Source organism: Brienomyrus brachyistius, chromosome 12 (genome assembly GCF_023856365.1).
Source record: "Brienomyrus brachyistius isolate T26 chromosome 12, BBRACH_0.4, whole genome shotgun sequence".
NCBI classification, from domain to species: domain Eukaryota; kingdom Metazoa; phylum Chordata; class Actinopteri; order Osteoglossiformes; family Mormyridae; genus Brienomyrus; species Brienomyrus brachyistius.
Window position 1 is genome coordinate 6,933,577 of NC_064544.1, and position 11,527 is coordinate 6,945,103.

General features: G+C 47.0%; 1 protein-coding gene across 2 annotated transcripts in view; it reads left to right on the top strand.

The window, feature by feature from the left end:
* Positions 1–10,513, top strand: part of sh3gl2b (SH3 domain containing GRB2 like 2b, endophilin A1) — a 29,851-nt gene extending 19,338 nt beyond the window's left edge. The window contains exons 3-10 of one of the 2 annotated variants that reach the window (XM_048971660.1): positions 1,372–1,444; positions 2,741–2,884; positions 3,413–3,546; positions 3,998–4,156; positions 4,742–4,845; positions 4,950–5,074; positions 5,439–5,664; positions 5,900–7,399. In XM_048971660.1, the coding sequence (XP_048827617.1) occupies positions 1,372–1,444; positions 2,741–2,884; positions 3,413–3,546; positions 3,998–4,156; positions 4,742–4,845; positions 4,950–5,074; positions 5,439–5,664; positions 5,900–6,170 (1,236 nt within the window). In that variant the 3' untranslated portion in view covers positions 6,171–7,399. The other variant, XM_048971661.1, reaches the window with a different exon arrangement.
* Positions 10,514–11,527: the final 1,014 nt, after the last annotated feature.

Below are 11,527 nucleotides of genomic sequence, written 5' to 3' on the forward strand. Positions count from 1 at the left end.
CCCCGCAGCCAGAGAGCCCTGCAACCAGGGAGCCCCGCGGCCAGGGAGCCCTGCAGGCAAAGAACCTCGCAGTCAAGGAGCCCTGTAGCCAGGGAGCCCCGCAGCCAGAGAGCCCTGCAACCAGAGAGCCCTGCAACCAGGGAGCCCCGCGGCCAGGGAGCCCTGCAGGCAAAGAACCTCGCAGTCAAGGAGCCCTGTAGCCAGGGAGCCCCGCAGCCAGAGAGCCCTGCAACCAGAGAGCCCTGCAACCAGGGAGCCCCGCGGCCAGGGAGCCCTGCAGGCAAAGAACCTCGTAGTCAAGGAGCCCTGTAGCCCAGGAGCCCCGCGGCCAGGGAGCCCTGCAGGCAAAGAGCCCTGCAGTCAAAGAGCCCTGTAGCCAGGGAACCCTGCAGCCAAAAAGCCCCGCGGTCAGAGAGCCCTGCAACCAGACAGTCCCGCACCCAGAGAGCCTTGCAGTCAGAGTAGGGCACAGTATAGGAAGGTGTTCTCAGGGAGCTGAAGGCCGACCCACCTGTAACCTTAGACGGGCTATTCTGAAATTGGACTCCACCTGCAGAGCCTGGGATTTCAGACGTGCCCCTGGTAACGGGATAGCCATCACAGAGACAGCCAGGAAGAGTCACGCAGCCCTCGCTGCTTCAAGGGCATACTTCGAATCAGACATTCAAATACTCTTTAGTCCAGCACCAGACATAGTACAAACCAGCACTCAGAAGACACTGATTTGCATAGTTACATATGGTTACAGCCCTTAATTTGGGACATAATCTCAATTAATGAACCGCAATAGCCATAAACTATATGGAAACAAAACAGTAATGCGGGACTGCCTCCTCTTACACTCACAAAAGAAATCTTATGGCAAATCTATATTATTCCATTATAAACCTAAAATTAGGCACATCAAAAGCATTGGGGTAGTTTGCAAACCCTGCAGCATATTTAGATTTTCAAGGTAATAGAACCATTGCATACATGTAAATGCATGTGCAGACTCGTCTCGAATTGAAAATCTCACTCCAGCCAGCTGACCGAAGCTGGCAGCCTGTGCTATGATCATTAAAGCTAGGGTTAGGGTTAGGGTTAGGGGTTAGGGTTAGGGTTAGGGTTAGCTGTACCACACGGATATGGCAGGATCAGGGACTGACATAACTGCTACGCAGGTAGGCATTCACCTTTAAAAGTGATACGTGCGGCAGTCGATTAATGTAACAGTGCAAATACGTGCGTCTTTTATGTGCATTTGTGCAGATATGATAAGAAATCCCTGGGCAGGATGGTACTGCAGGCATAGCGCGGAAGGCCAATGCTTTAGCAAAGGCCGTGAGTTTATGGAGGTGCTACAGGCTGCCTGAACTTCTGTCCCTGCAGAAAGTGGACATCACTAGCAGAGCGGTGCTGGAAATAATGACCAAGACCACGGAGTACCTGCAGCCTAACCCCGGTGAGCCCCTTCGCACAATCCTAAAGGCAAGAAATGAAACAGGTCTGATGCCAGTGGGTTTGACACTAGTGGGTCTGAAGCTAGCGGGTCTGATGCTAACAGGTCTAATGCTAGTGGGTTTGACTCTAGCGGGTCTGATGCTAGTGGGTTTATACTAGTGGGTCTGATGCTAATGGATCTGAAGCTAGTGGGTCTGACGCTAGTGAGTCTAACGCTAACAGGTCTGACACTAGTGGGTTTGAAGCTAATGGGCCTGATGCTCGTGGTTCTGAAGCTAGTGGGTCTGACACTAACAGGTCTGATGCTAGTGGGTTTGACACTAGCGAGTCTGTAGCTAGTGGGTCTGAAGCTAGTGGGTCTGAAGCTAGTGGGTCTGAAGCTAGCAGGCAAGATGCTAACAGGTCTAATGCTAGTGGGTTTGACTCTAGCGGGTCTGATGCTAGTGGGTCTGATGCTAGTGGGTCTGATGCTAGTGGGTCTGAAGCTAGTGGGTCTGAAGCTAAAGGGTTTGACTCTAGCGGGTCTGATGCTAGTGGGTTTATACTAGTGTGTCTGAAGCTAATGGGTCTGATGCTAGTGGGTCTGAAGCTAAAGGGTTTGACACTAACAGGTCTGATGCTAGTGGGTTTATACTAGTGTGTCTGAAGCTAACAGGTCTGAAGCACAGGTAGAAAGTTCTTGTCCAGAAAGTACAAATCCAGAGCAAGATTTAGTTTCAACCACGCAGTTGAGTACTCTGTGAATGTGACTCTTCATACTTGGCTAGTTGATTGGTTGATGTTGGGTAACCTCCTTTTAGCCCCCGTCCTCTTCTTAGCCTCCTTGTTCCCTCCCACCTACCCACTCTGCATCATCAGCGAGCATCACTCTCAGCCACCCCCGGTCACACAGAAAAAGTGAAACTCGGATACCACGCAAGCCATGAACAGCCGTGCTTGCTATTATACTATTATACTGTCTATTATCGCAAGATAACAACATAATGTATCACTGCTTATTTGAAATAACTGTTTTACAGACTTTAGTATATCAGACTTATCCATTAAGAGTGTTGGACTGCATCAGTGCAATAAATGAAGATGGTTCACATAGTTTTATTGACTATTTTGTTGTGTTATCATTTAGGCTGCACTCAGGCCGTTATCAGTAAAGGACGAGGGATGCAGGCTCAGTTCTGGAAGAGACTTCTGAACTTGTGTGTTTTTGGCGTGTTTGACCTAAGCTCCTGTTGAGCTCTGATTGGCTGTCACGTGAGAGTGACAGGAGAGTCACCGTTTTGATTCCTGCTCCCTGCAGCATCCAGGGCCAAGCTGAGCATGATCAACACCATGTCCAAGATCCGCGGCCAGGAGAAAGGGCCGGGCTACCCGCAGGCCGAGACCGTACTGGGAGAGGCCATGCAGAAGTACGGCAGAGAACTCGGGGAGGAATCCAGCTTCGGTAAGCTTACAGACATCCATCCTCTTTACATTTCAGAAAAGGATGCCGGGGAGGTGTAGTGGATTCGAATCCCGCGGTCGGCAGTGTCAGCATGTTGCTGTTGGGACTTGAAGACCCTTAACTCCAGAAAGTGCTTGGATAAATGGCTGACCCCACACTTTGTGTCTCGTGGAGATCATAGTCATAGTCGAAGAAGTCCTATGTACTCCTACTTGTACAAATAGCAAATAAGGTTCTTATCTGATATCACATGAGTTGATGGTCAGTGGAACCCTTCAGGTCCACCTAAAGCCAATGTAGCTGTGTTTTGCTGTAAGCACATTACATCTCAAAGTCAGAAATGCACTACATGGTCATTTATACTCCCTTTGTGGTGAGTTAGGAGAAGATGTCCTTCCATCTGCACCAATTGTATTCCAGCACCCCAAGGCAATGAACGGGAGCTGTTTACCACAGACAGTGATGGTCTGATGTTCTTCTGCTCTGTGGAGAGCTACACGGGTCCACTTAGAGGCAGCTGTCTTTCAGGCTTCGCTCTGATCGATGTTGGGGAGGCAATGCGGGAATTGGGAGAGGTGAAGGATTCCCTTGACATGGAAGTGAAGCAGAACTTCATTGACCCACTGCAGAACCTGCACGACAAGGACCTGAAGGAGATCCAGGTATATAAACGAGAGTACTGACCCCTGGGATTTGTGTGTTCCCGCTGTGTGACGACTGATGCCTAGCATGCCAGGGTTACGGCACTCGTCCGTCTGTCAGTGAGAGAGGTATGACATGAGGATACTATGGGATGAGCACGAGATGCAATCATGGAAACAGAACAGCAGCATTTTACAGTTCACTAAAAATGAGAGCACATGACACATACTTTGGCATTCAGTCCCTCACTCGTGAGGTGTGAATATGTATGTGCTGATCGGGAACAATGTGTCCCTGCAAAATATTCCAATCAACCAGCCACAAACAATTGAAGGTTCCTGTATTTTTTTAGGAAAACTTGATAATTCAGACTGGGTGCTGCTCAGTGACTCAGGTTATTTAGCACGTAAGGAGTACCAGAGGTTTCTGCCTGCGCTCACAGAGTCACCCCCTCTGTTCCTGATCTTTCAGCACCATCTAAAGAAGATGGAGGGCAGACGCCTAGACTTTGACTACAAGAAGAAGAGGCAGGGCAAGGTGCAGGATGAGGAGATCAAGCAGGCGCTGGAGAAATTCGACGAGTCCAAAGAAGTTGCAGAGCAGAGCATGTTCAACCTTCTGGAAAGCGACGTAAGGGGTCTTTCACTTCTGGAAAAATCCATTGCCCTGTGTATCATTATTCCCTTCTGGCTGGAAAACATCAGACATTCTGTCACCTTTGAGGGTAATTTGAAAGCATCCAGCTCCAAGCCCGTTCGCTCCATTGCCAGTTTAGGCCGTCCAATCCCCATGGCAACTGAAACTATAGCAACAGTGGATCAGCAACATTACTTCTCAAGTCTTATTGACGATCAATGCTGTGCAGTTTCAAGCTAAAATCTAAGTTTATGACCTACTGTAAAAGACACAAGGACCTAAGGTCACCCATGATTTAGCGACTTGATTTCGGAATCAAACATCCATATAATCAGGGGCGTCGCTGGAGCAAATTTAAGGGGGCCTTAATCTGTTCTCATTCATTTCAACGAAAATCAGACCCCCTCAGTGAATGCTTAGCCCCCTTTTCCTTAACCTCCAGTGCCACTGCTGATGAGAATTTATCATTTATCTGTATGTGGTTCAGTTCATTTTAGGGGTGCAGCTGAACAGCTGCGATATTGCCGTGGCTTTCGAACACGTGTGACCCCCCCCAACGTGCGTCTCCTGTGCTTGTAGATTGAGCAGGTGAGCCAGCTGGCCGCCCTGGTCCAGGCCCAGGTGGAGTACCACCGGCAGGCAACGGACATCATGCAGCAGCTGTCCAGCAAGCTGGACGAGAGGTCGGTCACAGCCGAGTCCCCACGCGCGTGGCACTGTCGTCGGCAAGCAGCTGCACTCTCCGCATGCTTCACCCCGTGACGTGCGTGTGCTCACTGTCCTGCAGAATAAAAGAGGCCTCCAGCAAGCCCAGGAAAGAGTACGTCCCTAAACCACGCATGGTCATGGAGCTCACCCCCAGCGAGAACCACAACGGAGGCATTTCTCACAGCGGCTCCGCCAAGTCTCCAGGTGCTGTGACCCGTTTCATGCTCCTGCCCCCCACAGGTGTCTCAGAAACTGAATAAGTAGCTAACGAGGAGAGTTTTAAGAAGGTAGCTACCAGGATTATGAGCTAAAAAATCAAAACCATAATACCATCTACCAAAAACACCCATTTCCTGAACTATAAACACCTTTCACCTGTTTTCACACATGATGCTGAGGAGTCATTCCATATATCATAGCTTACATCAGGTGCTCATTCGCAGTGAGCAGACAGTTACCCAGGTGGAAACACTACAAGTCAAAATTGTTCACACACTAATCAGAACCTTCAACAGATAGATAAAAGGGCCTTGGGTCAGTTTACTTAGTTTTGGAACAATGGATCCAGAAAGACCTGAAGGAAGAGGACGAGGACAGTGGCAAGGAGGAAGAAGAGGAGAAGGAAGAAGGGAAAGGTCAAGGAGACAAGCAGTGTCAGATGAAATTCGGGCCACTCTTGTCCACCATGTCCTTGTCCATGGGATGTCAATGAGGGAAGCCGGACAACGAGTGCAGCCGAAGCTGAGCCGCTTCACGGTCGCCTCTGTAATACGAACCTTCAGGGAGGAGAATAGGTAGGTGTTTCACATACTGCTCTCTGCTGTAACTTTAGATCGTCCTGCTCTGTGTTGTTACAGCACATACATGTACAGTGGCTGTTTGCTCTGTTGCACTACAGTATGTGCTGTCAGAAGTGCATTAAATTACTATCTCCTATGCAGTCTCAGAAATGTGGTGTTACTGTATGCTCCCATTTTGTAAAACGATGTTGTATGTTACAGAATCCCATCAGTGCTTCTGTTTTTGTAGGACGGAGAGACGACCACCTGGCGGAGGCAGGCGAAGGCTGTTTTCAGAGAAGCACGAGAGGGAGCTTGTGAATATGGTCATCGGCAACAATGTGATGCGCCTCCAAGATATTCAGCGGAGAGTGATTGAAGACCAACACACATTTAGAGGGATAAATGCTGTCAGCTTCTCTACAATTGACCGCATCCTCCGAAAGAACAGGTCCAGGTTGAAACAGGCCTACTGCCTCCCTGTTGAAAGAAATTCTGACAGGGTTGAGGACCAGCGCTAGGAATGACTAGGAATGGCAGTCGAGTATGACTTTTCATACTGTACGAAGTATTTGAGTCTTCTCCTCTTGCAATACGTACTCTACTGTGTACTCATTGTATACTTACTGTGTACTCATTGTGTACTCTGCTCTTTATGGATGAGGGAGGATTTAACTTATCCAAAAGAAGGATATTGGGGAGAAACCTGTCTGACCATCAGGCTATTGTGAATGTCCCTGGCCAGAGAGGAGGGAATGTCATTATGTGTGGCCATCAGCCACCGAGGTGTCCTCCACTGCCATGTGGCCCTTGGTGCTCCTTCTTGTCTTCCTTGATGCAGTCCAGCTAGACCAGAGGGAGCCAGCACAACCACAGCAGCCTTGTTACATTCTCATTTGGGACAATGTCAGCTTCAGTTGGGCTGCTCTGGTTCCTGACTGGTTCACCAATAAACCCAAGGTTCTCCAGCATCTTTCTGCCATATAGTCTTCCTTTTAAACCCCATAGAGGAGTTTTGTTTTGGCATGACGATGGAAGGTTTTTGACCGCGACCCCTACATCCGCGTTCACCTCCGCCAGGCCATGGAAGAGGCTTGTTCAAACATTTCAGTTGAGGCTTGTCAGGGGTGGATAACACATGCAAGGGGGATTTTCCCCTGCTGCCTGGTTAGGGCCAATATGTCCTGTGACGCTGATGAGATTCTCTGGTCTGATGGGACGCTATTGGCAGAATAGTTTATTTTGTTTACTGTATTGACCTTTTTCATTATTTTATTTCATTGATACTTTACAGTGTATTGGTTCTGAAGTTGTACTGTATGGTGGAATAAATTAACAAATAAAAAATGTGCAAATGTAAACATTTGTTGTGTCTTTTATTGTGTTCATCATATAAAGAGGTTTTGTGGGTCAGAACCATAAGCAATATTACTGGGTTTTTACAGTAGTGTTTTGAATTTATCTGGCCAGTGTGTTATTGTTGTAGCATATGTGTCTGAAGGCAAAGTTTGTTTTTTTCCAGAAGATTGCGTGGTGAGTTTGGTCTTGACCTGGAAGTTGGAAATATTTGGAGATGACTGAGCAGTTATGGATTTGTGTTTAGAGTTTTGGGAAATGGAAGCACAATTTCAAGAAATGTGTTTTAGCAATCGAGAACTACTGTAATATTTTGCGTAGCCAAAATGCAATGCGGGTTTTGCGTGGGCAGCCATTGCACCCCCCCCGGCAGCTTGCAGAAGCTCTAACAACCTTCCTATCCCCCCTTCAGCCCCCATGGATCAGCCCTGCTGCCGTGCGCTGTATGACTTCGAACCCGAGAACGAGGGCGAGCTGGGCTTCAAGGAGGGCGACGTCATCACCCTGACGAACCAGATCGACGACAACTGGTATGAGGGCATGCTGCACGGCCAGTCCGGCTTTTTCCCCATCAACTACGTCGACATCCTAGTGCCCCTGCCCCACTAAAGCGGCTCCCCCTAGTGGTGGCGCTCATCGCCGACACGACCTCCCGCATCTGTGCTACTGCTTCTGACGATAACAGAGAAGAAGACGATGACAACGGCTGCAATCATAATGGTCCAACGTCTCCGCCGAGGGTGGTAGAGCTGCTGGTGCCTTCCTTCCCCAACATTACCATGAGATCAGTGTACCGTTCGGCTTTAAGCGAGCAGAGTGGCGGCGGGGTGAGCTGCTCGTCTGGCCCCTTTTGATTTCACAGTTTTCAGTCTGACAGCTTTGTGCCGTGAAGAGGGAGGTGAAACAAAGTTTCTCTCCTAAATCTTAACCTGTGACTTGAAGTGATTTTTTTAAGCAATATGCTTCTTCAAGAGTATGTTTTAAAGGCTTCCTTTTTCGGTAGTTTGAACAATATTAGCTCTCTTGTTAGTCTAAAACATGGGAACAGGAAACGCATCATGTAGCATGGTCCTCTTGCATGCTGGGATACGACACACTTCTCCTTCCCTCCAGCTGTCATCGGCCTTGGCAGCCCTGCCGTTTCTTCTTAGTTTCACCACAGTAGGTATAAATTGTAAAAAGGGGTGTTTCTTTGGCTCATTCTGTGTACACAGGATCATTTAATACTCATGTTATGCCCTTTCAGGGAAAGTCACATGCTAAAATGGACAATAATATTGAGAGAAAATATATTTGTACTGTATGTTAAAGTGTGTATGTGCTCTTTGTATGCAATTAATGCGAGAATATTTTTAAAATATATCAAATCAATATATTTGTAGTACAAAACAATATTATTTACAATAAAGGGTTCTGATACGCCTTTATTTTTAATTCAGTGTTTTGAGAATTATGAATCGGTATTACATTTCATGTACATCCCGGGGGCCAAAATTATCCAAATGGAGTGAGAGTAAGGACAGCAATCCCAGCATGCAAGAACAACATGGAAAAGACTTAACAGGAAGAGCCTACTGGCACTTCGCAAGTGGAAGCGCAGAACGTCTGATCTGCTCATACCTGCCTTATTAGTAACATAATAAGCGAATAAATGTTGAAGCGGCAGTCCAGCAAAACTATTAAATGGCCACAAACTTCAAAGTAAAAGCCTCAGTGAATTCTGTAATTGTGTATGAAATAATGAGCTAAGTACTTGTGAAAATTATATGTATCGTGATGTAAGCGAGTGCACAGAGGTACCTGTCTTGCATTCTCTGCTGTTGAGGACACTGTAGTCTTGTTCCGGTAGGCAGTACCCTGACCTTGCTGTGTCGAATCCTAGATCTTAATAGTACAGCCGTCTAAATTGTAGAACTTAAGTAAATTTATATGACTGTGTTTATCATAGGTTACAGGTTTAATCCCAGCTGGATGACTGCACCCATCCCCCTGAGTAAACGTGCCTCAGTAATTACATCATCACGACCCCTCCCTTTCTGGAAAAATCCATTCTTCCAGTCGAGAGACGAGGCTCCCTTTTCCATTCTATTTTCCAAATGTGGTGCATCAGTTGTACTTTATCGTTTGAAGCCCATTATTTCCCCCACACTGGGCTTTGGGGGTTGGTGTAATTTTCTCAGTTTTACACTCCAGCTTGGAGAAAGCCACAGAGCTTGAAGATGAAAGTGCTTATGATTGTGCTGGCATCTGTCTCAGGCCACGAGCTGAGGTCATTTCTAACCGATAGCGACACCACTGGCTTCCTGATTACAGTACCTGTGCAGCTGAGGTTTTAGCCTGTCATGGAAACATTTCCCAAACAAGATTGTGATGTTAAGGAGTCCATCAGCCTGTACACACTGGTCCAGTGGATCGATTGCCATCATTTAACTGAAACTGTGAGGGGAGTTGGACTTTTAACTCAGTGATGCTGCACACTTAATGTTTAAAAATGAACATGCACATTAGCTTGCAAATCATTTTGATCTGCTGGATGTTGTGCGGGGGCGGCATGGTGGTTCAGTGGGGGGGGGGTCACCTACTACCTGCTGCCCTGGCAGTTTGAATGCTGCCCCCGCTCTGTTTGTGTGGAATTTTTGTGTCCTCCCATGTTGTGTCATGTAAGACATGCAGCTGGATGAGCGGTTTGGAAACCTGCCTCTTGTGGCCAATCATGGGAGTTGCATTTCCTAGTAATGGACAAAATGACGGTTCATGAACCATTTGCTGTATTTTCTGACCCCACTAGATGGCGCTCTTGGTTTACTTGGGGCATGCTTTGAGCCCTTTTTTGAACAAAGAGCACCATTTAGTGGCGTCACAATGGTTCATTTTGTCCATCACTAGTATTTCCCATTCATCTGTCCTTACATCGCTACCTTTGTTAGTGCGCTATGCAGCTAACAGGGCACTAAACAAAGAGTACCCATGCAATAACAACAAGGCTGTGGGGAGCCGGATTTCTGCTCTGTCCTTCACATGTGCCGTGTTTTCAGTAGCTGCTTCTCGGTGATGCTGCTCTATCATCTGAAAAGTCATGTGACTAGGAGTGGTGGGAGGGGCAGCCTTCCTGCAGAGGAGGGGCAGGGCACGGCCTTCGCTCCAGGCATGGCATGAATTGGCTGCTCTTTCGATTTACCAGCAGCGTTTCTGTCACTTTTCTGCAGCTTCCTTTCGTTCATTTGTTTCAGGAAGAGTCTTGTGCAGATTTTCACCCATACTGAGGACTGTACAGCTTTCGTGCTTGTGTGCGACCTGTGTGTGGAGTTGTGTATCAAGTTTGGCCTTTTTTGTACATTTATCACTCACAGCACACTGGGTGCATGCTCATGTGTGCTGTACACAGTTGTTGTCCTTCAATCCTACTTTTCCTATTTATGATTTTGTTTCCTGTGCTGGCTTTAAAGATAATGTAATGCTTGCTGTGAGAGGATCTCTGTCATTTATTGGAATAAATACGAAGACAAGATCTTGGCTTCATTGGACTGCTCAAGACCATAAATGACACCCAACATGCACATTCGTATAAAGCTGCTCATTTTCTTCCTAACTAATATCTCAGCCCATGTAATAACAGCGTCCTAAGCTACAGCACATCATCACTTTATCCACAGCTGTCAGTCACGATCCAGTTGAAATTTCAGTGCTAAAAATAACCACTAGGGGGTGCTGTCCATCAATGACTATCAATTGAAATATTTAAATTTAGCCCTAATTTAAGGCGATCATTTAAAAAAGAAAACAGCACAGAACAAGATGAAGGGCACCAATTTAAAACAAGTCTCGGTGACGATGAGTAACAGTACGACTTCACGGATTCACTCCAGCCAGGCTCCATCACTTGTTTCAGTCCCGCCCTCGCGCTGCCGCGCCCTGTCGGCTTCCTGCACTTCCTCATTATTTACACTAGAGGGCACTAAGGTAAAACACCTTCCCTAGTTCATCCAAAATGCCTGCATATGTTAATTTACTTAAAATCCAAGACCATGCGCTGAACAGTCATTGTCATTACACAGCGGTTCTTTAGGGTTTTACTTATTATATTTAAATCCAGCTGTGAAGGTTAATTAGTAAAAATACATTCAAGTAAAGCCACAGTATTTCGAAAATTCTCATTTTTAATCACCTTCCGGTTTTCTCTTGTTTCTGGGACAGACTGCGGGCTCAGCACTGGATAAGCAGGCTTGGAGAAGGGATGGATAATATGGCACCTTTTGAAGGATATAAAGGAAAGAATAGCTTTTTTTATATATACTCAGTGACAAAAAAGTGCTGTCTCACAAGGGGTAAGAGATGCAGACGCAGGATGTGACTGACATAGCACTGTGCCGTCCTGGTTCCCTGAATCACTACCAGATGATCTGAACTCATATCCTTTGGCTCACCGCACCATGATGTCATACCCTATGGCTTCCCACACCTTGATGGCAGGAGTAAAACAAGTGTGTTTCTCCACAACATTGGCAGGATTGGTCCTCTCACC